Source organism: Berghia stephanieae, chromosome 3, assembly GCF_034508935.2.
Source record: "Berghia stephanieae isolate SIO BIC M18660-M18661 chromosome 3, UCSD_Bste_1.3, whole genome shotgun sequence".
NCBI lineage: Eukaryota > Metazoa > Mollusca > Gastropoda > Nudibranchia > Aeolidiidae > Berghia > Berghia stephanieae.
In genome coordinates, this window is record NC_088362.1 from 66,000,659 (window position 1) to 66,028,158 (window position 27,500).

A 27,500-nucleotide genomic window follows, 5' to 3' on the forward strand; every position below is an offset into this window, starting at 1 on the left:
AATTTAAAGCTCATTGAGGATAGCCATTGGTTAGAAATGTTTAATATGAATATTCATAATTTGTTAATTTATTGTAAGCTTATTTATGACCCAGGCCTCTCAGAACGATATCATGTCGGAATTAATCGACCCCGAAAACGTGATTTAAAATTAAAATTATAAGAAATGCTATCCTTTAAAGTTTCTGAAACAATATTTAATAATATGTGGTTTTTATATAATGCCTTACCCCGTGCGTATGTCAACAAGCTCAAAGCGTTTAACAGTAACGTGGCAACTTTCACTCAAACATAAAACCACTCTAACATGCAGTATGAAACAAAGCGATATAATTCTACATTGTTTCATATTAAAATGAAACGCTTTGATATGGATTTTAAAGATATCTGCATTATTACTGTCTCTGATATATCTTTGAAGGGATTTCCAGATAAGGGTGTCGAATATTCAAACGCATTCTCGACAATTTTGCGAGTCATTTTGGCTTCACAAGTATGTGATTATCAGACTTTGATCTCAGATTTCTGGATGGGACGTAGAATTTAGGCATGTCATCACTCTATCCAAGACAGTCAGAGTGCAGTGATTTAAAAACAATAGTACAGATCTGAGATTCTATACGTTTCTCAACGGGGAGCCAGTGGAGTTTTCTTAGCAAACCCGATGCAGATTGATTTCTCCTCTTTCTATAAATAAGCCTGGCAGCATCGTTCTGGACTACATGAAGGGATTTTATTCTGTCTTTATTTGTAGAAGAGAGGAGAGAATTGCAATAATCTAGCTTTGACAGTATTAGAGAGTATTTATTCTCTATCGGGGCGTATAAATTAACTTCAAGTTTTATGTTTGTGATGATAATAATATATTCATTTTCCAGCACTTAATTCGTTCCAACACAACATTGTTTAAAAATATTGAGTCACATTTGTCAGCACTGCGTCAAATACAGTTTGTGTTCTTTCTTCTTTACATAAAACCACTGACCCCTTCAAGACGAGCATTATTGTCAATTAGCATTAAAAGTACTTAGCGCCCTGTAGATGGGGTATTGCGCTATGTACATCATATTGACCAATGAAAATAAAGGAGAGTTCAATTGAGCCGACGATTATCCCATTTCCGCTGCTTGAAGGAACTTGAAGATATAGACACTTTCTGCTATTTCCGGAGTATAATTGACAAGGATGAAGACACGGAAGCAGAGGTGGGAGAAGATTTAAAGAAGTGATTAGACATGGAACGAGACTTTTAAAAAGTTAGCTCGGGATAGAGAAGGATGGAAACTTTTTGTCTGTGGCCTATACCCTGACACAGGGTGAAAAAGGCAATGATGATGGTGATGAATCTTGCCTGGTCTACTTAGGGTAGGAAATCGTGAAACCCCAGGTATGAGAGATATTTGCCAAAATAAGTCATTTAAATCGATCGATATTTAAAGGACGAGTGTTCTGGGTAAATCTTTAAATACGTGTCTGTCCAGACTACGGCAGTTAAGTGGTTCATTATCAGCTCTGATGTGAAAGTCACCGTCATTTATTCAAGACCAGACAGGCTAGGGATTTCACGCCATAATATCTTAATATCTTCCTGATTCTTGACACCAGTCAGACGACTCGATATGATTTGTCGTGTCTTCATATGTAAAATAACATGTCTTTGATTATGTCCCTCCAATTCGATAAACGCCAATCTAAGGTGATTTCCCATGCGCTTCCTCTTATCATTCAATGAATTGCGTTAGAGTTCAAAACCAGATTTCCTTCTTGTTTAGTTTTTAACAGGTGTGTATGAAACAGTGCCAGACAAAGCTAGAGAAAATTTTACAAGGAAAAAAAAACATTTTAAAATTAATGCTTTTTCAAATCTTCATCTTACACCAGTGCCTGTTCCCTAATTTGTCACTTCTTGTTTAAGTGCAAACTAGACAACAAAGCACGTGAGGTTTGTAAACTTCCTAAAACTTAAACGTTATTATTCTTATCTTTTGTACTCAGTGGCGTGGCGTGCTTACAGCATAAGGTGGTGCCCGAATCAGAATAAAATGAATTAAAACATACTATATTTGTAATTACAAAAGACAGAAAAAAATTACAGAAAAGACTTACTGAAATAAGTACGAGGCGGTTTAAACCATTTCTAAGTTTTATTTTTTAAATGCTGTAAGCCATTTTTTTTTTAATGGATGCGGTGCCAGGCACCAAATCAACCAATATAGCCACGCCCCTGTTTGTACTCCAAAATTACTTTTCATTTATTTCAAGCCGACATTACACCAGACTGGCGCGGTGACAATATATAAATTCAGAGGTCCCCTCGTGTAAAAATATAATGTTATATTTGTACGAAAATTGCACTTCGGCCTTACTTGAATATATAACTCGTACAATGCTCCATCACAAAGTGATAATATAATATTTTGTTGTTTTTTTAACCTCAATCCGCTTAGAGCATTGTCTGTATATTGTATCGTGGACAAGCGCTGTATAATTTCATTCGACTTTTTACCGGTGTACCTATAAATAACCATTAGTCTTGTATTTTTGCATTCTGAATACATTTAAGGAAATATAATTTTCAAACGAATATTAATTATATCTTTTAAAAGTCTGAAAATATTTTCAATGACGATGTGCTAAATACTATTATGATGATTTGTTTTTAGATAGTTTTAATCCGACGTGAACATATTTTCAGGTCTGATGACAGGATATAATAATAGAATTGATTTAACATTGTTGTAATGGAGAATGTCTTGTCTTGGTTTGAGAGCATTATTTCTATTACAACAATGAGCCCATAACAATTTGATTGATCAGACTTAAAAATTTTTACACGTCGTTTAAAACCCGAGAAGACAATTGAAAATGAAAGTTGACATGTCTGAAGAGACGGATCATATTCCATTAACCCTCTCCTTACCACCTGCAGCAAAATCGTCACGTTTGTTACGACACAATATACATTTTTTCTTATTCAGATTTATTTTGTACATCACAATGATCGTTGTTTAATTAATAATAACATAAAGTTGTTTTGTAGAGAGATTGTTTGAGTTTTTAAAAATCCATTTTTCCGCTGGGTCAGCTTGCTGTTTTGGGAAAATACTGAAAATGATCGGATGATCGGTAAGGAGAGAGTTAAGAATAAATGGCGATTCTGAAATAAGCTGATAATATAGGATTATTTCACCCGTTTGATTTTGAGTTACTTTTATCGCGCCAAATAACTCACGAGCTTGCGAGAATGTTATTCGGCGATTATAAAAAAAATACTAATTTAATAAATTCAAACCCGTGAAATAATACCTTTATTCCACCCCTCAAAATAATTTTCTTAGATATTTCAAAACTAATAATTTGTAAAAAAAAAAATGCTTCATTGTTTATTGAATTCATGTTATAGATAGGGAGTATTAAAGGAAAAAGCCGTGTCGTCCATAGGAAATACCCAACGAAACGTCACATGTGATACTTTCAATGCCATTTTTTAAAATGGCCATTAAACAAACAAAATAAAAGTCCTGTCTCGACACTAACCATGGAAATAGGAAAAGAACTTTAAGATTTTTATCCACTTCTACGGGCATTTACTTGACCATTCCGAATTGTCCAGTAATTTGTTTGGCATTTTTTCCTATATTAATCTGGCACTGGAACACCGTCTGACTGTCTAGACATGATATGCCGGCTATTTTTTGTTGTTGTGTCACTGTGCGCACTCTTCTTTCAATTTTTGATATTTTTGTTTTCATAAGGTGTATTAGCGGTTTAAGTCAATGAAGGCACAATGGAATTTAAGGTAGCCTATAAATTAATTGTAAATGTGTTCAAGCCATGTGTGAGTGAGATTGTTTTGGTTCTTTTAATTCCCAATTAAAATAGAAAGTTGTGTTTCTTCAAATCAATTTGACGATCATAATGTTCAAGGGTTGATGTTTATCTAGGGCGATAATTTTATTATTATTCTCTGTGTGTGTGTGTGTGTGTGTGTGTGTGTGTGTGTATGTATGTTTGTGTCTGTGTATGTATGTGTGTGTATGTGTGTGTAGCTGGGGGGGGGGGGGTTCCAGCAGAAGACAATTCAGCGTTAGAATGAGTAATTTGTTGTGAATTCTAATGGTTTTGGATGCAATGCATGGCAGTAGTAACTTCAATTCACCATTTGTATTTTTCTGCATCTGCTTAAATGACAATTTGAGCCAAAAAAGAAAAAAGTTGGATTTATATTCATGCGCACCAAAAGATTATTTTTAATCGCCAATCACCTGTCTTTAACCCCATATTTTAAACGAATAAAAGTGCGCAAATATTACGTAAGCGTTAAATACATTTTTTATTCCCCGCATTCAAAGTATTATTAAACGATTACGTATTTACATACTAAGAAATGATAGGGTTTTCCAATGGAAAGGTCAGGGTGGAAAAATATACAATTCATACACTCTTGCTTTTTGGAATTCCGGGCAAGGGGTCCCTGGCCAACAGCAACATTTAAAATTTAGGACTGGACATGACGCCTGTTAGGCGATGTTACAATTATTTATTTTTTTGGACAGAGACAACGCTGTACAGGGCCAGGTACTCATTTTACGCTTGATTACGGTGAGAGAATGTGAGTAAAGAGTCTTTTCCAAGGACTCAACTATGTGACGAGCGAGGCTCGAACTCAGGACCTTCCGATCCGAAAGCGAGTGTCATACCACAAGACCACACAGGGGGCTTTATTGTTGTTGTGTTGCTGTATTTTTCTTTTTAATTTGGTCTGTTTGTTTATTTATTTTTCTTTTCTTTTTTTTTTTTTTGTTGTTGTTTTGGTGGGGTTTTTTTTTTCTTTTTTAAAAAAAATTATGTTGTTCTTGTTTTTCATGTATTTTCTTTCCCAACCACTGCGCGTCATTTTTGAATAAAAGACATCTTCAAAAACATTTAAATTATACTTCTGTTTAAAGAGTCTGATTTTTAGTGACATTTAACGATTTTTATAATCTGACGTCACAAATCATTTTGCAAACATGAGATCATTACGCGTTACAATTTAAAGAGAGGGTTGGAATAATACACATTTTTTACTTTGGCCAGAAAACTCTTTCTTGAAATAACTCCGTTTAAGATGACCCACAAACTCTCAAAGAGTTTCAATTCTGACACTTCTTTGAAGTTTCAAATTCTCATATCTATTTTCGACACGTATGTGGTTGTCATGCATCTTAAGAGACTCATATCTGAAGTAAAATCTATGTGTACTTAAAAATAAAAAGTTTTGTTTTTCCTTTATATATATATATATACATATATTGTTTTTTGTTTTTTGTTTGTTTTTTTTTTTTTTGTCAGTGATACCAAGCTTCCAACTATATATTTTTAAACTGCTGTCTCAGCAAGATATATTATCACTATATTACGTTATGGTACGTGACAAATGAAAACATTTTTTTCACTTGGGTTTTAATCAAATGTTGGAAAGCTTTTTATGTCTCTACCATCTTTTATTGCTGCTATGCTGTTTAAGTAAAATTCTCACAACATCCACCTGCCAAATTAAGCATACCCACACACACAAAACGGTGTGAAACCTTTAATATTTATAATCTGATTAATACGATTTAGTGAAAACTAATCACTAACATGCTGTCTAAAACTATTTTAAAAATTAACAGTGTAACTGAGTGACCTCAAATTTGTTCCTTCTATAAATTTCAGCCTCATTTATTAATGTTGCTATGAAGAGGTTGATGCCCTTTAACTTGTCTCTTCCAACACATTTTCCTTCATAGTCTTAATGTCCATGAAGCTGGGACATTTTCCGATTACAATAGCCTTGAATAGACATCAACAATTGATCGCTACTCTTTGAATAAGACTTTAATCTGTCATAAACTTCTTTCCGTCGGATTTTATAGACCCAGCAACCGAGCAATTTCTAAGTGGGCAAGGAACTTAGATTTTTTTAAAACCCCGAATGCGCCCTTTGCTTTAAAGTCGAGTGCTCTACCATTTGGGCAATCGAGATCCCCAATGAGAACATTTAAAGAGCAGGCTTTTTACATTCATTTTCTAAATATTACCGAATCCAATTTTTAATTTTCTTTTATGAGAGTCCAGCATTTCCTTTAGATTCGGATACAATTACAGAGGCATGTTGGACATACTCGTAGATATTATATAGATCTCAGATTCTGATCATTATTTGATACTCACTTCTTTTTGTCTCCAGAATCATTATTTTCTAATCACACCTCCCTATTCCAACCTCTAACCTCAACCACCCTTTCACACACACACACACACACACACACCACACACACACACACACACACACACACACACACACTCATGCCATTTTTCATGTGAAATTTGTTCCATAAGGATGTCTTTCTCGTATGCTCAACAGTTATCAACAGTTTTTTATCCGAGTACAAGTTCATAACGAAGAAACTGTTTTGTTGTTCCCCCCCCTCTCTCTCTCTCTCTCTCTCTCTCTCTCTCTCTCTCTCTCTCTCTCTCTCTCTCTTTCTTTCTTTCTTTCTCCTCTTCACTTTTCCTCGCCACGATATTCTTTTTTAAAAATTGATTAATTAGATAATCGTTCTCTAATTAATTACATGCAATAGAATTAGAAAATATCTGAGTGCGCTTCAATATTAAAGAAAAACAAGCCTGAATCTTCTATCAATACAATATAAAGTAATCAGCTAATCAAAACAACCATTTAAATGTTATGCAATCAAGCAAGAAACAATGGCAGAAGTTTTTAAACAGATTAATACAGACATATATAAGTATTAACCAGCTAACTACCGTAAGATGGAAAAACACGTATTTAAAAATTTGGCCAGAAAATCTTATCCTTTAAAAAAAATTGAGCTTTTATGTAGCGCAATATCCACTAGATGTGCTCAAAGCGCTTTACAAGGGGTCCCTGGCCAACAGCAATATTAACATTTAGGACGTGACATGACGCCTGTTAGGCGATGTTACAATTTCTTTTTGGACAGAGACAAAAGGGCCAGGTACTCATTTTACGCCCGATTACGGTGAGAGAATGTGAGTAAAGAGTCTTTTCCAAGGACTCAACTATGCGCCGAGCGAGGCTCGAACTCAGGACCTTCCGATCCGAAAGCGAGCGTCCTGCATACCACAAGACCACATAGCAGCACATAGTCCTTCAAATATTGTGCGATTTAAACGGCACTCGACTTAGCTTTAACACTCAAACCAGTTTTTGACAAGATAAGAGTCTTTTAAATCGATTGATATTTGAAGGACGAGTTTTCTGACCAAATTTATAAATACAAGTTTGTTTTTTCCAGAGTTCAGCAGTTAATTGGTTAAATGAGCAATTAAAAATCGACGGAGAGAGTGAGAAGACGAACACTGAAAACAACGATGAGGATTTAAAGTAATGTTGCTCTGCGTTTAGGTAAAATAATAACAATATGTGGGGGAAAACAAACAAAATGAGGCTTGAACCCAGGCCTCCAGGTTTGAAGTGCAATGCTTTAACCACCTGTCCATCTCGTCTGCTTTTGCAATACAAACTACTAATGAATGAATGAGGAAATGAATGAATGAATGAATGAAATAATTAATTAATGCTTATAAATGGATTAATGGACGAGCTAATCAATAAAGAATAGAATACATTTGCTATAACAGTTACATGACATTTTAAGACCACCAAAGCGTTTACTCAATGCTACAGACTGAATCAAGGCCTGCCATTTATGATTGGTGACAAATGTGACCCTCCGTCTCAAAACGGTATTATGTCGGGATGATTCAGACCCCAGAAAGTGAATTTAGAGATAGAATGATGAGAAATTGGAGCTTAGAAGTTTTTGCAAAGCAAAAAATTGTAGTTATACTCCAGCATGACGTAGAGAATTAAACCCAAGTTTGATATTTGTGGCTATGAATTCAATTTCCCTAACTGAGTGCATCCCGACATAATACCGCTTTGACACGGCGGGTCACAAATTAGGGAGCAGGCACTGGTGTAAGATAAAAATCTGAAAATGTGTGTAAGAGATTTTGTTTCACTTTATGAATAAATACCTCTCAGACGATTAAAAAGGTAGTGTTTGAGTGCTAATAAAATATGAAACGGACGCCTTGCAGGGGGTTTTGAATTGTGTGAAGAGCAAATTTGAATTAATAAATCGAGGTGTATTTGTCATACTAAATCCTAGTAATGTTCCGTACCCAGTCGTGGTAGGCCATGTTCTTTGGGATTTTTTGTTTTTGTTTTGTTTTGGTTTGTTTTTGTTTTTGTTTTTGTTGTCTTAAATTCCACCAAAGCATACAAACTAAATGCCCAATCAAAGATACATAGGTGCATATAGGAAAACATATGTAAAATAACAGATTGAGTTGGCATCGTTGTCAAATTAGCAGTTTTACTGCCGACCTCCCCCCCCCCCCCCTTTTTTTTTTTTCCAAATAATAAAACTTGGCTTTATTTAAGCTGTGTGGCATAGAACATTGGGTTCGGCATTTTGACATATTTTATCATTCTTTCAAATCACTTCATTCCACCCATATGACAAATTAACTTCAATTTAAAGTAATATACTGGCGTACCTAATTAATGCTGCTCTTATTTCGAGTCTTAACTCTCTATCGCAACCAAAGCATCTGTGCATAATTTTGGATATTTTTTTTTCCATTTTCCATTCCGTATTCATTTCCATTTTCAACCCACGTACCTAATTCCATGTCCAAGATATAATACATTTTTGTTTGAAGCACAACAGGGCGACATGCCCTTAAGAAAATTACACATAATTTGTTGCTACAATAAAATTCCATTAACAAAATAATAAAATTACATCCTTAACCCATTTAAGCCCAGAATTTATTCCAAATAATTTCTCCCATTGTTTACCTTGTTAAAACAAATTAATATCCTAATCGTTTTAACAAAGAGATCAACAACAGCAGTGCGATTCAGCATCACATAAATCTCGAGTTGCATCGCTATTACTACTTTCTTGGTGAAAACAGTTTTATAAAATTTACCACCGCAAAATGAAGATCGCCGCTCACCATCATCGACTTAAGATGCGATTACATTACTCTTAAGTACTCATGAGTAAGAAAAGTCAAGCCAAGTTTTAGCATTGTCAATGACCCGTCGTGTGAAAAGGATCGGAAAACTCTAGCACCGGCGTTTGTGCGCGTAGCCATCGTTAAGTTATAGCCTGACACTGAAACCCAACAGAACTGGTCTTTTGACGTCATTATTTGTTTTTTACCGCCTAGTGAGTTGTCGTTAGTAGTGCTCATGTAAACAAGTGGTCCAATTGGTTGAACCATTGAATACAACTCACGATTTGTTTTATTTTGTGGCCAAAGATTGGTCTTTTGACGTCATTTTTTGGTCAGTGTCAGGCTATAGATAGTTTGAAGATGACGTCACTCATGTCTTTGTTATTGTTTTTTGCCATCCGCGTTTATGGGTAATGCTCACTAAACTGTATTAACCTAACTATAAACGTTCATGGATACACACAGTTTTGTGTGTTGGTCCGTTATACTTCCGGATGACAATGTTATGAGCTACTTAGCCAAGCGCATACTATCTATAAGTTAACGATGGCTGCGGTTTGTGTCCCTGATTAAGGCTCTTATGCACGAATTAACTAGGCTCGGGTTTGAATGAGTACCTCGATGCTGTTAGTGGCGGATATTGTAAGGGTGCTGGTGTAATATAAAAAGACGTCTCACAGCCGATTTGAGCTGTGCGAAGAATCGCTGTAGATCAGTATGGCATGTTGTACGGGAGAGGGAGATAATGTATTGTGGAGCGAAATGGGCATATTAATATGTGGCTCATAGTATCAATCAGGTAGTATATCGGGATATGTTATATTATAAAGAGAACTACGTTTACAGTCTGATACAGTCTGATAAGATTATATATATGTATACTTACCATATCTTACCGGAGTTCCGTCTCATTTATAATTAATATATAATTATATATAAATTTGACTTTCTTGCGATATAAAACGAATTTCACTCGTCTGAATTTAAGCATTTAATTTAATCTAAAATTCTGTAATTCCCGCTTTAAGTGAACTTTTACAATCCAATATAATACGGTACTGAAACGACTTGGGGTTCCAATAGCTCAGTAGGTAGAGCACTCGCTTCAAACGCAAAGGTACCAAGATTGATCCCGGGTACCGTCAAGATATTTTCTGACCCTCACCCCCCCCCCCCCCTCCCCGTCCACCCAGCAGTGATTGGGTTGCTGGGTCTGTTAGATCTGGCGGAAAGTATTTTGCGAAGGACTATTGTCCTATCCAAAGCAATCCTAGCAAGCAATTTCTATTGTCCATTTCATGATAAAGAAACCGGGATACACTCCAGCTCCAAGGCCTGAAGAGATGATTGGTGACAATTATATTTTGTTTCATCGATGCCCTTTTTATGAAATTGATGTCGAAGTAGGTCTATCACCGCCTTGAAAAGGTTAAAAGAACAACAAGCTGCAAACAAATTCATAGTTAGTTCAGCATAACTCTATACGATCAAATACCGGATGACTTGTTAAGTAAATCGCACACCTAAAATGAGATATTTTTTTCTTTTCGTGATGTATACTAGTATTCGTATAGAATAGAAAAGTGAGTAAAGTGCAAATTGTGATTCAATAGTCTGATGTCACGTCGCCCAGCAACGGCGAGAAGCGTGGTTCTAAACAAAGAAAATTTGTACTTTTTATTCTTCATGCTGGCTAGAACTTTTCATATGTCATGTGATCAGACAGTAAAACATGATCGATAGTTTAGAGCCAGTTACTAAGTTACCATGCGTCATTACGAGGGAAGTGACGTCATGACTGTTGAAGCCGATTATGAAGTCATTTATAGATAGTATGCGCTTGGCTAAGAAGCTCACTACATTGCCATCGGAAGCTCCTGAGTTCGAACCTCGCTCGGTGCATAATTGAGTCCTTGGAAAAGGCTCTTAACTCACATTCTCTCACCGTACTCAGGTGTAAAATGTGTTCCTGGCCGTTAACAGCGTTGTCCCTGTCCGAAAAAAAATGAAATATCGCCTAACAGGCGTCATGTCTCGTTCTACATGTTACGTGTTCCTATTGGTAAGGGACCCTTTGTAAATGGCTTTGAACACGCTCAATTTTTTTACATTTAGACTAGATGGAATGTGAATATTGAGAAAACATCTTTTTACATCTTAATTAGACAAGTTTTGCTTTATAATAGTATACGGCCGTGCTTTGAATCAACATCTTAAAAAATTTGGCCAGAAAACTCGATCTTAAAATTTCGATCCTAATGTTGTCAACATTTCTCAGACCTGGGAACTCTTTGAAGTCTTAGGTTAAAGAGTATTTTTATGACAAGATGGGGGTCGTTTTAATCGATCGGCATTTGAAGGATGAAAATTCTGGTCAAAATTCTGCTAACCTGTTTTGTTTTGTTTTGTTTTTGTTTGGTTTTGTTTTATTTTGTTGTATTTTTTTTTTCGGCAGAGTAGGTACGGTAGTTTTATGGTCATATCTAGCTTGTCAAAAATATTCAAATCTAAGACTTATAGGAGGTTCAAAAGAGGTAAAAGGTTTAAAACATTTTGGCAAGTTGGAGTATCATTTTGAATAGATTGACATTTTAAGTAAACGTTTTGTTGCCAAAATGAAAATAGTGTGTTTTGTTTGTGTACTGGTCGTTTTTTTTGTTTGTTTTTTTTTTTTTTTGTTTTTGTTTGTTTTGTTTTTTTTTTCTACAAAATACGCAATTGACAATTGCCTGATTTAGTTCTCCCCCCCCCCCCCCCAATTCCCCTTCACCTTACAATCCCAAGTCACCACCCAACCTATGTGAGCATTATTTTGTTCCCATGTACAAATTAAATACCGTATTGGGCATAATCTTGCAACAGGATTCCTTCCTTCTTTTGGCGTTTAAATAGAAAACGGAAAAGCGTAATCGAACGATGACGGCATCCATCAGACGAGACTTCCGTCTCTTCATCGCCATGCACTAATTTAGATGAGAATGATGAATACAGTATTATTAATTGTTTGTCAAATACGACAGAAATTCGACCTATTTTGTTTCAAAAATATATTTCGGAAACTAATTCTATTTCTAGATTCGTTGGTTAGTGTTTGGGGTTACGGACTGTGGATAAGGGTTTATTTCAGGGGAGATAAAAAAAATACAATGGCCCATTTTTCATGGCATTTCTCGCTCGTTCTCAATACAAGCAGGGCTGCCAGGCTGCAAGATGACCGCTAAGGAGCCAAATTGGCCAAAATTGTACACGAAGAGAATCATTTTTCTATTATTGATTCTTATTTTTTTATCTTTTAAAAGTTATAGGGAATGAGATTAGCGGAAGAGTAGCGTCCCTTGACTGGACGTCACCGGTGGAGAAGTTATTTGTAAACAAACCAACTACAAGTCAAGCGCTCCAAATACAAAATTTATTATTCATATTTCTGTACAAAAATGCATATCATAATCAACGTTGTGCATTTTTGTACAGAAATATGAATAATAAATTTTGTATTTGGAGCGATTGGCTTGTAGTTGGATTGTTTACAAATAACTTCTCCACCGGTGTCGTCCAATCAAGGAACGCTACTCTTCCGCTTATCTCATTCCCTATATCTTAAAGATTCGTTAATAATTATATTCTGTTTCTTGTCTAGTCGATTTTTTGATTACCAAAACCGAATAGTGCGGCTATGTGATCTAGTTGTATGTCATTCGCTTTCGGATCGGAAGGTCCTGGGTCCGAGCCTCTCTCAACACATAGTTGAGTCCTTGGAAAAGGTTCTTTACTCATATTCTCTCATCGTACTCATGTGTAAAATGAGAACCTGGCCGTTAACAGCGTTGTCGCTGTCCTAAAACAAAATATAATATTATCGCCTAGCAGGCGTGATGTCCCGTCCTACATAAAGCGCTTCGAGCACGTTTATTGGATATTGCGGTGTTATATAAAAGCTCAATTCTGTTTTGTTTTGGTTTTGTTTTTGTTTTTTGTTTTTTTTTTGTTTTGTTTTTTGGGGTTTTTTTTGTTTTTGTTTTTTTTTTTGTTTTTTTTTTTTTTTGTTTTTTTTTTTGTTTTTTTTTTTTTTGTTTTTTTTTTTTTTTTTGGTTTTTGGGTTTTTTTCTTTTTAAAGTGGTCAATGTTATGGAATTGACAAAACTTGTGCGGCTTTTTTCTGGCCTACTAAACCAAATGTTTTACGTGAGATCCTGAATCCTAAAGGAAAAGGATTTACGTGATTAAATGGAAATTGAAAAGGGATTGGCCGATTTTGAGAATTCCTAAACACCAGTCTGTTAATCGGGTATTTTTTTTAAATTGAAAGTTAAGTTATATGGTGTTTTATATCAGGGTAGTTCAGTTGGTAGAGCACTCGCTTCACAAGATCAATCCCCAGTTCAGTCGAGACTTTTTTCTGCCCCTCTCCGCCTATTTACCCAGCAATAATTGGGTAGCTGGGTCTGTTAGATCTGGCGCAAGGTACTTTGCGATAGACTAGTGTCCTATCCAAAGGGTAACAAACAATTGCTATTGTACGTTTCACACTATAGAAACTCCGATTATTGATTCATCTTAACAACGCCACTACCACATTATCTCATTACGTATGTAGTGTTTCATTCGTCCTGATTTGTTGATAAAGGGGAAACCCGAAACGTCCATTTTGTATGTTTTCGTATATTAAATTGAAGCTTACATTCAATTTAATATTGTTATTTATTTCTTCGAGCTTCGAGCAGCAACATTTACATAATAGTTTGGGATATCAGAACTTTCAATTAAGTACCCGTTGCTTTAGACACAATATCGTATTAAACCTCTCTCAAGAACGAGTAGAAAACCTCAAGGTCGTCATAAACAAACAAGGTTTCACCAACGGGGGTGGGAGTTTTTAAATATAATATGAGTCACGAATTCGTGATTAACACATTTCCCCACAATAGACTTGTCTCCGTGACAAGGGCAGCGGCTTTTATTCATTTTGAAAAGCACATTGATTTTAACCAGTTAGATTCCGTGCTCTGGAAAGACATTTTTTTTACAAATTTGGCCTTCAAATTTTATCGATCGATTTCAATGTGCGACTAGAATGGTCTAGTGCTATGACACTCGCTTTCGGATCGGAAGGTCCCGGGTTCGAGCCTCTCTCGGCGCATAGTTGAGTCCTTGGAGAAGGTCCATTCTCTCACCGTACTCAGGTGTAAAGTGAGTACCTGGCCGATAACAACGTTGTCTCTGTAAGAAAAAAATTGAAGAATCGCCTAACAGGCGTCATGTCCCTTCCTACATGTTAAATGTTGCTGTTGGCCAGAGACCCCTTGTAAAGCGATTTGAGCACGTTTGGTGGATATCGCGCTATATAAAAAAGCTCAATTTTTTTTTTATGACCCGCATCTTGGCAAAAATTGTCAAACGTGGGACCTCCACGTTCCAGGTTTGAGAGGGTTTTTATTTTTGCCAAGATGAGGATCATTTAAATCGATCAGTATTTATTGAAGAACGAGTTTTTTGGCCAATTTATTAACTAGGTATCTTTCCAAATCTCGGCAGCTCACTAATTAGTTTTCGTCCCAATTTTATTCTAGCAGCACATCAACAATAAAGATTAAGAACTGAACAAGTATGTATGAAAGGTGCCAGACAAAGCAAGAAAGAAAAATAGAAGAAAGAAAAAAAAACCATCCCTAAAAAAAATCAGTCGACCTCGACTGATGATCGAACCTCAGTGGGATGTTTTTTTTCTTTCTTGCTTTGTGCGGCTATGTGGTCTTGTGGTATGACACTTGCTTTCGGATCGGTAGGTCCTGGGTTGCGGGCCTCGCTCGGCGCATAGTTAAGTCCTTGGAAAAGGTTCTTTACTCACATTCTCTCACCGTACTCAGGTGTAAAATGAGTACCTGGCCGTTAACAGCGTTGTCTCTGTCCGAAAAAATGTGTAATATCGCCTAACAAGCGTCATGTCTCGTTCTACTTGTTACGTGTTGCTTTTGGTCAGGGACTCTTTGTAAAGCGCTTTGAGCACGTTTAGTGGATATTGCGCTTTATAAAAGCTCAAGTTTTGTCTGGCACTATTCATACCCACTTGTTCAGTTCTGGTGGGGGTGAGAGAGCGAGAGAGAGAAAGAAGAGAGAGAGAGAGAGAGAGAGAGAGAGAGAGAGAGGGGAGAGAGAGAGAGAGAAAAAAAAAGAAGGAAAGAGAGAGATAGATAGAGAGAGAAAGAAATAAGAGAGAGAGAGAGAAAGAAAGAGAGAAAAAAGAGAGAGATAGAGAGGGAGAGAGAAAGAATGAGAGAGAGAGAGAGAGAGAGAGAGAGAGAGAGAGGTGAGTTTAAAGCCGTTCACTGTGAACCGATTTATAGCAAAAAATTTCTTGAGATTTGACCTGGAGGGACGGAGGAGGGGAGGAGGTGAAAGTCTCGGAGGGAAAAGGGGGAAGATGAGGATTACAAAACACGAGACATTGCAACAAAGACTAATTAAACAACTAATGTCTTGATATAAAGTCTGGACTAAGACGTCTACAATTATGTTCTCGAGCCAAACACTTGAATCAGTAGAATAAGATTAAATTCCTGGGCCTGAGATGTCTATTGAGTTTGAGAGAAATGGCGCAGACTTCAGGCTGATTGACAAGTTGGGGTGGGTGTGGGGTAGGGTATATAAATCAAAAAGTTAAACCAATACATAGGCAGTTAAATGCAATATCCTAGAAACACAAATATTTAAACATTTGGCCACAAAACTCGTCCTTCAAATATAAATCGATTTAAATGGCGAAGACTCTCAAACTCTGTATTTCTATATTACAAGTATTCTGTCCATAATTATTGCAAGTCAATGATAGTTCAGTCTTTCCTATGCAAATATAGTTTTAAGCCTTTATAAACGGGGTTCCATTTACAATAACTTCTTCAAACAATAATCTTTATTATATATGCGATATATAGATGAAATCGTTTTATTTATGACTCGGTGTAATATATATAGGGATGATTTATCAAGTTATAAAACTGTCAGGACTGGTCAAAAAAAGTATAAAGGAAAATTGATATCTTATTCCTCACTTGATTCCTCAAAATACACACTTGTCGAATTTTTACAAACGTGCAACGACTTTTCAGGTTTTCAAAGCAATGTAACAAGACAATAAAGAACGCGCCCCTTAACCCTCTTCTTACCACCTGCAACAAAATCGTCACATTTTCACGACAGAATATACGTTTTTCTTATTCAGATTAATTTTGTATATCACAAACTTTGAAGAATGATCCCTGTTTAATTAATAAGAAAATAAAGTTGTTTTGTAGAGAGCTTGTTTGAGTTTTAAAAATAAATGTTCCGCTGGGTAAGCCTACCATTTTTGGGAAAATACTGAAATTGATTGGTGAGGAAAGAGTTAAGGCATTTGCGAATTTTCAAAATCTTGAATTCTTTTTCCACGTCGGTCTGATTGTGAGTATGGTGGATAAAAATGTGATCAAATAGCTTTTTTCATTTACTCAATGAGGTACAAACCCGGAGCCTACTAGTCACATGATTATTGTCATATCAATAGTCCTAAAAGCCATACATTAGGCAATATGTTCTGCATAAGGGAAGGCTTTGATCGGACATCATGATTGGTTTAGTGACATAAATCTGAATCTCGCGTCATAAATCCAGCGGCTGAGAGATAAAAAGGAAACTAATCTGATGTCTTAATTTCCTGTGCAGCGTCTTCTCTCCGTTGTTCAAAACAACATTGGATGAATGTGTAGGCGGGAATCGGATTATCAAGTTCAATGTCACAACTACAGCCCAGTTTTCATCTATCCTTGACAGACCTTAATTAATAGGAAAAAAAATGACTTTTTTTAAAATGGTGGTAAATTCGGGCAATGTTACGCCAACGCCGTCTCCTCATTTTATAATATTATAGAATCTTGTCTCATAATGGAGTGTGGAGATATTTTTTAATACGATAGCTGTCTTTCTCAGAACATTCTCTCGTCTGTACTTCATAAACGTTTAATTAGCTTGGTATCGTTCACCCTAAGTACTTCCAAACCATAATTGTTGACCAAGATCATTCGCGTTCGCAAGCATTACGCTCAAACGCCCGCAAGGCGGGGTACCTTGACTTTCATAAGTAGTTCAAAATTATTATTACACTCTTATCTCTTCAATAAGCCAAAGTGAATACAAAACTTTTGAAATCTGTGGACTTTAAGTGTATTGAACACATATAAATAAAACAGCTTTTAAAAAAATGAAAAAATAAAAACAAAATAATTGACCAGGAAAGTTTCGGAGTTTCTGTTGATGGTTAAGGATAGCTCAAAACGTCCTTGTCAAGTAGCTTGTTCATTTTTTAAGCTGCTATTTATATATTGTTACTATGGTGCCAAGTCACATTATCGATATTTCTCTTTCACCAAACCTAAATTAATTAAGATGTGATGTTAATTTTGGCATTTGCTATTTTTAAGTTTCAATTCGATTAGAGTGATACATATCTTATGCATTCATTCGAAACTTCAAATGAAAAATTTGGTTATTTAGCCAATTCTCATCTTCTAGGTGATAGCTTTTGTAAATATGGATGAAATGACGTCATTAAAATTTTACCCGCATCGTCAATGGTTTGGCGTATTTATTTTATTTCAGATTCACTTTGAAGACATTGCACCAAAACAACAGTTTAATTCACCATATTTATTTGTAAAAATGACGGAATGTAACATGTACAAGCTATGTCACTTAATTCGGTACCTATTCATTTTGCGGCTCTGTGGTCTTGTGATATAACCGCGCTTTCGGAACGGAAGGTCCTGAAATCTTGGAAAAGGGTTTCTGCTCACTTTCTCTCACCGTACTCAGGTTTAAATTGAGTACCTAACCGTTAACAGCGTTGTCTCTGTCAGAAAAAAATTGTAATGTCGCCTAACATGCGTCCTATATATGTTAAGTGTTGCTGTTGGCCAGGGACTCCTAGTGAAGCGTTTTGAGCCTTTGAGCACATTTAGAGGATATTGCCTTATATAAACGCTCAATAAAAGCCCATGCTCGTTTGTCATAATATTATAGGCCCACAATTTAACAACTGATAAATAAATGAAAAATAAACAAATCAATGAGGCCGTAGCACATTCGTATTACGTAACAGACAGCAAGAAGTACATTGAGACATGCACATGCTCCTAACAGAAATATACACACACACACACACACACACAAACACACACAAACACACACTTTTGCACACAACTAAACAAACAACATCACCGTCTTCCACTGAAAATATATTCCAGGCCGATACTTCTATACAATTGTTCGATATTTCCAATCAACAGAAAATTCAAAACAACTGCTTTCCTTTTTAAATGAACCTGTTAACCAGTAAACAGAGTACTTCAATAAGACGTGTAATTCGACCAGAAAACTCGTCCTTCAAATATCGATCGATTTAAATGACCCTCATCTTGGCAAATACTCTCAAATAGAGTTGTTGCCAAGATGAGGGTCATTTACATCGATCAATATTTGAAAGACTAGTTTCTGGCCAGCCTTTTAAATACACGCCTTTCTGAAGTACGGCAGATAAATGTTTTTAAAATGTAAAGCAATGACAGTTTTTGATGCTCCTTGAAATCAAATATGGCATTATAAGAACATAATGCTTGCCATAAAACACAATTATAATTCATTATTTTGTACCACCAAAGAGGCTTCAACATCCATTTATGACTGGTAATATTATGATTTAAAATGGTTCGTTTTTTGTTTTTTGTTTTGTTTTTTAATGTTGAATTAGATGGGAATAAATGTTATAGGCTGATGTCATTGTTTGTCATGCCAAGGGACTTCAAAGATCTCCCTCTCTTTTATCTCTCTCTCTCTCTCTCTCTCTCTCTCTCTCTCTTTCGCTCTCTCTTTCTCTCTCTCTCTCTCTCTCTCTCTCTCTCTCTCTCTCTCTCTCTCTCCCTCTCTCTCTTAATATATTTGTCTATCTCTCAATCCACCTACGATTTGTGGATAAAATCGATATAAAAGCTCAATTTGTTTTGATTTTTTTCTTGGTTTTTTTTAAGAGCATCAGAGAGAATGTTGCCCCCGTCCTTTTGAGATTAAAATGACTTCCGGTTCAAGCCGATGGGATCTATGGCATTGGGAATTCTGTGTTGAAATGCATTAACGTTAACTCGCCCTCCAATACCGTATATCGTAAATAGTGGTAATTTAATATATTTTTTCAAAAGGCCTGCAAAATTCCTTTGAGTTTTGAAGGATAACTGATCAAAACTGTCCATGAAACAAATTTCCGTTGCCAATTGGAAGACCAATCTGAGGAAAGACTCGTCTAAAGGGTCCACTTTTCGGAGGAAACCTCTCCAATTAGGGTAAGGCTCGTCGGAGGAAACACTTGCTTTATGGAAGGAGGTCTAAAGATATTTATCTAGGATTAAAATGTGACCGGCAGTCTCAAAAAGGTATTGCAAACGGATGAACACGATTCTTAAAACTAATTTTTAAGCTACAAAATGTTAGTGAATTCAGATGCCTTCATCGAAAAGAGTAAGTTTTATTTCCTAGTTGACTGCCGTACTATGGAAAAATACGTATTTAAAAATTTGGCCAGAAAACTCGTCCTTCAAATATCGATCTATTTTAAATGACCCTCATCTTGCTTGGCAAACATCTCAAAATTCGCGAATTCCCAGGTTTGATATATCTTTGCCAAGATGAGAGTCAATTAAATCGATCGATATTTGAAGGACGTGTTTTTTGGCCATTTTTTTTTAAAAACGTATTTTTCCATAATACGGTAGTGAAATGGTTAAACTTAGAAATAATAAGTCTTCAAATTCAAATCATTTTTACTAATCATAAACTTTCTTCTCTTCAAATGGCTCATTCCAACAAAATACCAGATTGCCTCAATGGGTCACAAATTTGAAGAAAATAATTCCTACAAGCTAAACCAATAAAGCTGCCATGGCGTCTCTAATCTTAACCAAAACACAATGGACGTCTGAACAGATTCCATTTCCAGCCCACTGGAAAGTCTGGCCACCTTTTGTTATTGACAGTCCGTTATTTAATTAAAACCAACTTCCTCGGCGGCTTGACTTGACTAGACTTGTTGTAACTTTCTTATTTCTTGTTTTCTTTGGCTTGTGTTTGTTCTTTGATCTTGTTTTGTTTTTATTTTTGGGGGGATTTTTATATCCAATAGTTGCATTGACCCCAATAGTTGAAAAAAAAAAAAAAAGAGAGAGAGAGAGAGAGAGAGAGAGAGAGAGAGAGAGAGAGAGAGAGAGAGAGAGAGAGAGAGACCCAAACCTTCGAGTCAATACATCAATAAAATTGTTCTGTTTGGCCAGAAAACTATTGCTACCATGTCTGATTGATTAAGACCCCCCCCCCCCCACCCCAACCCCAACCTGTTAAGAGTCTTACACCCCAGTCATTTTTGTAGACTCATGTTGAGATATTTGATAAGTTGAGAGTCATCACTATTGATAAATGAAATAAAGGGGGGTGTTGACGATAACCCATTATTTTATAGATAAAATCATTCCCAAGTCATAATCTTCGGACTATTTTAGAGCATAAAAGTGATTTGGATTCATTATACAAACTTTATCACTTTGATTCTTTTTAGAATTGGAAGTTTTTTATCATCAAAGGCTGTATAAATAGAGAAATGCCGTTTAGCTTGTTGTGCTTGTGGCATTGTATTGAGTTGAAACAACTTATGAAACATCTCTGTTATTTTGGAGATTGATACGACCTAAAATAATAATGATTACTACTACTACTACTACTTCTACTACTACTACTATTACTACTACTACTACTACTACTACTACTACTACTACTACTACTACTACTACTACTACTACTACTACTACAACCTCTAATACTAATACTGCTACTACTTATACTACTACTACTACTACTACTACTACTACTACTACTACTACTACTACTACTACTACTACTACTACTACACTACAATTTTTCCTCTTCTCTTCTCATCTTTCTTCTTCTTTCTTCTTCTTCTTCTTCTTCTTCTTCTTCTTCTTCTTCTTCTTCTTCTTCTTCTTCTTTTCTTCTTCTTCTTCTTCTTCTTCTTCTTCTTCTTCTTCTTCTTCTTCTTCTTTTTTCTTCTTCTTCTTCTTTCTTCTTCTTCTTTCTTCTTCTTCTTCTTCTTCTTCTTCTTCTTTCTTCTTCTTCTTTCTTCTTCTTCTTCTTCTTCTCTCTCTTCTTCTTCTCTTCTTCACTACTACTACTCCTACCATTGCAGCTGCAACTTTTTTGTTCTTGTTTCTCATTTGTTTTGTTTTGTTATTCAAACGCATTTACTAAAATCAAACTCCCAAACCATTTCATCTCTACTATTAGATTGTAAGTTTCCATAATCGAACTAGCGGCTTTGAATTTTAAAAGAGCATCAGAGAGAATGTTGCCCCCGTCCTTTTGAGATTAAAATGACTTCCGGTTCAAGCCGATGGGATCTATGGCATTGGGAATTCTGTGTTGAAATGCATTAACGTTAACTCGCCCCCCAATCCCATATCTTTAGCCATCTACATTCTATTGCATTTCACTTACAAAAAGCGTTTTTTAATCTCGAGCTTTTATATAGTGCAATGTCCAATAAACGTGCTCAAAGCGGTTTACAAGGTGGTCCCTGACCAACAGCAACACGTAAAATATGTAGAACGAGCCATGACGCCTGTTAGCCGATATTACAATTTTTTTTCCGACAGAGACAACGCTGTTAACGGCCATGTACTCATTTTACATCTGAGTACGGTGAGAGAATGTGAGTAAAGAGCCTTTGTCCAAGGACTCAGCTAAGCACCGAGCGAGGCTCAAACCCAGGACCTTCCGATCCGAAAGCGAGTGTCATAACACAAGATCACATCGCAGGACAATATTCCCCAATTTGGAGGGAAAATTTTCATTGATTTATTGATCGATTAAGATGACCCCGACCAATTAATTTGTCATTTTAAAAAAAACCCTGAAAATTAAAGGCTTTTCAAGGTTCGAGACAATTAACAGTTAGTTAATTAATGAGAAAGCTTAATCGATCGATATTCAGAGTAGATATGAGTTTTCTGGTCAAATGTAAAATATATGCTTTAAACACAAAAATTAATAGTTGTGAAGAATATGAGTTTTAGAATTGCGTACGGATCCATTCTTTGTTTCTATCGAACGTTGCGTTGCCTAAGGCGTAATGTACTACATGGACAAAATTATGGGGGTACGTTTTTCTCCTTATTATAGAAGTGCGTTTGAGCTCTCTGGAGGAAAGGCAAATTATTCTTGTTATTATTATTATTATCATCATCATCATCATCATCATCATCATCATCATCATCATCATCATCATCATCATCTCCATCATAATCATCATCATCATCATCATCATCATCATCATCATCATCTTAGTCATCATCATGTTTCATGTGTCTGTTCAATGTACTCGGTATGCTGTTCCATCATCAGGAAGGAATGTCATTGACGTCGCTCAGCAATTTCTTGTTTTTAGACAGTCATTTCGGTGATGAGTTCTCACTAAATTTGCCAATGAGACTATGAACGTTCAAGGTTACACATAGTTTTGTGTGTTTACGTTATATCATACTGGCTCCATGCAACATATCTGCCATAATTCGTAGATACGTATAACCTAGACCTGTCAATTCAAAATTTAAACATTCGTAATTTTTAGGATATAACAATTGTAGTCGCCACAAATCACCATCACAAGGATTAAATAAAACTTCAAAATCCATAACATTATGTAGTTTGGCATCAACTTCCATTTTATATAAGTTTTAATGACTTGGAGATGTTCATAAAATCCTGAAAATGGAGCCAAAATTTCGTTTTTTCCACGACAATAAAGGTCGCTAGTCTTTATAAATGCAATTTTCATTCATAGTTTGTTTTTATCTTTTTTCAGTGGCTGTCGTTGTCGCATTCTTTGTGTGTTGGGCACCGTTTCACGCCCAGAGGCTGATGACATTGTACATCACAAAATGGACTCCGGAGCTACTCATGGTCCAAAGTCATCTCTTCTATGTGTCAGGTAAAGTTTTCTCTTGTTTTCTGTTTATTGCTTTTATCTATTATTATTATTATTATTATTATTATTATTATTATTATTATTATTATTATTATTATTATTATTATTATTATTATTATTATTATTATTATTATTATTATTATTATTATTATTATTATTATTATTATTATTATTATTATTATTATTATTTATTATTATTATTATTATATTATTATTATTATTGGTGACCACAGAAAAAAGGAAAATGATAACATAAAATATCGTCACGGTGATTGTAAATTATTTTCACATACACTGTCATACCCTGACAAAACCCTTTTTTTATTTTTCTCAAGATATCGATAATCAAAAAACGACTTGAGACTTATTAAAAACTCTTAAACTTGAAACTTTTCAAAAATTTTGAGACTTTTTGACGAATTGAATGTTATCTTGACAAAATCGATTTGTGAAATAAAAGTGTGTTGGCCTAGGACACTAGACCAAATGTCGCCCGTCATGGAATTTTAGTTCATGCCATATTTTTTCAATCTGCAATCATCATTTATCATAAAGATCTTTGAATTTTGTGAATACCTTCACTACTTTTCTGAGATATGGTTAATTAAAGATATCTGGGTACAATAACATTATTTTGATAAATGCAGCTTTAAAGGTAAAACAACATAATCAAATGTAATCACATAAACATAACACATTCATCAACATGAAATTATTTTAAAAGAATTAACCATACGCACAGAAGCTAAGAGTGTAAGGGTAATAACGCCAAAAACAATTATACCAAACATGCCAAACATTTTATGCAAAATCTTGAGTCAAATTAATTTGAAAAAAAAATACATTTTTTTGGTCAAATTTTACACATATTTCAAAGCAATATACCTTCCACTTGCCCATTTTGAAATATTTTAAAATACAACATACAAAGGAGTAAGGGGTGCTTTTGTTAAATGGAAATTGAAAGATAATTGGTTAAACTATCGTTTTTTTAAAAGAAATCTTATTTTGGCCACAGAATGCCATTTTTACCTTTATAACCCTCTAGCTCCAAACCAGGTTCAGCGACATTTGGTATATTTTCCAACACACAACGGGTTTTTATCCAAAATGAATAAGGATGTTTTGTCAGACTACGGCAGTTATAAAAGGGCGAAGATTGCACCTGGCAACTAAGGAAATTAAAAACCATTTCGCGAAAAAGAAAAGAACAGGTCCTCCGGTGCTATTTCCTTTGTCGGCCATTTGTGTTACTTTATGGTTAAACTAACGTTGACTGGAAAAAATGTTTTGTACACTCTTAAATCAATAGTAATATTATTTAATTTTGTTTTGCATTTCAGGTGTACTATACTTCCTAAGCTCCACGATTAATCCTATTCTCTACAACATGTTATCCCGGAAATTCCGACAAGCTTTCAAGAGAACGTTATGCCGATGTTTTATAGACTTCGACTCTCAATCCATCCCAGCATTCTACAAACTTAAAGCTAAATTCATCGTAGGAAACGAGCACCCGACCTCATCCAATAAGAAAGAAGGTTGTTGTTTATACCCAGACAATGTCAACCGATTGGCAAAATTCCCGGACAACGAATTCCGGAAAGCGCATCGACTCCAATCTCACGGATACGCCCAGCCGTCCACCAACGAGACGTGCTGCAAACAATCTAGTCCTTCTTTGGGGATTTCTAGCGGCGCTCATGCCCATTCTGATGGGAGACTCGTTTCCCTTTGTCGTCATAGGTACTGTACCATAAGACAGGGAAATAATGTTTATGAATCGCGTAGCCGGTGTTTTTTGGACCCACCTGAGGGAAATTTTTTCACGTCCTCAGCAGGGAGAACCTCAAATTCGAATTCCCGGCGGACGGACAACAACTTCATGACTCGTGTCCCCAACGTGAATGTGTCTCAGCATACCTCATTTCGATCCAAATCTAGACAGAGTCGGAAAAAGAATAATAAATCTGGGTTATTCAGTCCATTCCAATTTTCGCACGATCGGAACGTGTCCTGGTGACGTCACATCCCGTTGTGCCATTAAACGGTTCCATATGTTGCTATTTAAATTGTTATTATTCAACATTTGATACGGTTGTACATGAGATAAAGATCGAGAGAAAGATAGAGAGAGAGAGAGAGAGAGAGAGAGAGGGAGAGAGAGAGAGAGAGGAATGATATTGTGTTCTTGCATCTGTGGATGTTAATAATGTGTCTATGTACTGCATGTGCATTTGTGGTCGTGTTTGTATGGATGTGTGTGTGTGTGTCTGTGTGAGAGAGAGAGAGAGAAAGAGAGAGAGAGAGAGAGAGAGAGAGAGAGAGAGGGAGAGAGGGAGATTGAGAGAGAGAGAGGTGAGCTTTAATAATGAAACTCTCGATAATATTAATAAAACATCAAACACAATTCAGACTCGTCTTCGTGGGAAATGAAAGGCTGCGATTTAATAAATCTTGGATCCGTGGAAAGGTTGGAAGATTTGAAACATGTCAGAGTTCATTTTGACAGAACATCATTTAATAAATAGTTGTAATCGAGTTTTTGAACGATCTCTCAACGTCAGAACGACATTGAGAGAGTGGGTTATTCCTTTAGTTTGCTACTCAAATAATAATATCATCTTACTTTGTTCTATCCCAAAGAATATTCATACTTAGTATTTATTTATTTATTTATTTATTTATTTATTTATTTATTTATTTATTTATTTATTTATTTATTTATTTTAGTTAGAGCTTCAAAATTGAATGGGCCCATACTGCCGGAATTTAGCCCAGTTTTATAGCGTAAAAATGGGCAATAGTAATTTCTTGCTACCCTGTGCAATATATCAAAGTACTTTTTTCTAGATCTAGTAGACCCAGCTACCCCATCACTGTTGAGTTAACAGGAGAGAGGGAACCAGAGAAAAATCTCGTCTGAACTCAGGATCGATCTTGGTCCTTTAGCGTGAGAAACGAGTGCTATACCAATTGAGCTATTAGTGCCCCCCCCCCCCCCTTCCGTTCTGTAGTTGACCAACGGCTTTAACTAGAGACAAAATAAAACCATACTATTTTCAAGGCGCCGTGGCCCATTGTGTTTGTGTTGTTGGGGGGGGGGGGGGGGGCTTTGGTGGTACTTAACACCGCCATTTAGACCTACCGCTTGAATTGGTATTATATAGGTCGGAATGAATTAAAAGACGACATTTAAGTTTTAAGTCAAAATAGTCCAATTAGGGAAATTTAAGGTTTTTGGACAAGCCAAATGGATATGTGCTCAATGAAATAAGAATACTGTTAGATCCACAAGAGCCCCTTTTTGGAAAAGTAAAAGAGATACAAACGACAGTATCAGTAGGGCTCGATATCGGGTCTCCCGAGTAGACATGCAATTTAATGTTGTGGCTAGGTGGTCTAGTAGTATGACACTCGCTTTCGGATCGGAAGGACCTGGGTTCGAGCCTCGCTCGGCGCCTAGTTGAGTCCCTGGAAAAGGCTCTTTACTCACATTCTCTCGCCTTAATCAGGTTAAAATGAGTACATGGCCGTTAACAGCGTTGTCTTTGTCCGAAAAAAAACTGTAATATCGCCTCGCAGGCTTCATGTCTCGTTCTACATGTTACATGTTGCTGTTGGTCAGGGACCCCTTGTAACGCGTTTTGAGCACATTAAGTGGATACTGCGCTATATAAAATCTCAAGTTTTTTTGTGTTTTTTTTTTTTGGGGGGGGGGTTAATGAAGAAGAAAAATAAACAAACAAGAATATGATATCATATTTATTTCAAAATTGATTAATACGCTTTTCTTTATATTAAAAATACCGATGCATTACACAGCTGGAGGAGATTAGACAAAAGTCTTTTTTTTTTTACATAAAAGGTGGGGCCTGCGAACAAAATACGAACGTACGAGTCTGAATCTCTCTCATAATCACAAATTTTCCCATTTCTTTTCTCATACACAATAGCTAATGACACATAAGTGGCTTTGTGGTCTTGTGATGTGACACATAAATAATATGGAGGGAATAAAAGTAGGAGGCCACAACATAAATAATATAAGATACGCAGACGATACGGTACTCATTGCAACATCAGAAATCCAACTTCAAAAGATTGTTGACAAAGTGGTAGTAGATAGTGAAGCCAAGGGAATGGAAGTGAATATCACCAAAACGGAATGCATGGTAATACAGAAAAACCCCGAAAACAACAACACCTGCAATATAACGATTCACGGCGAGCAACTTACCAACGTAGAAAGTTTTAAATACCTAGGTTCAATAGTGACAACAGATGGAAGATGTAACCGAGACATACGAGCAAGAATAACTCAAGCCAAACAGGCCTTCATGGACCTGGGAAACATTTTGAAAAACAAACAGATGTCGTTCGGG

At 35.9% G+C, this 27,500-nt stretch overlaps 1 protein-coding gene across 1 annotated transcript in view; it reads left to right on the plus strand.

Annotated features, from left to right (window-relative positions):
- The window catches only part of LOC144968231 (pyrokinin-1 receptor-like), a 200,884-nt gene extending 175,478 nt beyond the window's left edge, over positions 1-25,406 (plus strand). Inside the window, exons 4-5 of the mRNA XM_078906377.1 lie at positions 22,993-23,118; positions 24,459-25,406. Coding sequence (XP_078762503.1) covers positions 22,993-23,118; positions 24,459-25,138 — 806 coding nt within the window. The 3' untranslated portion in view covers positions 25,139-25,406. The remainder of the gene's footprint in view (positions 1-22,992; positions 23,119-24,458) is intronic.
- Positions 25,407-27,500: the final 2,094 nt, after the last annotated feature.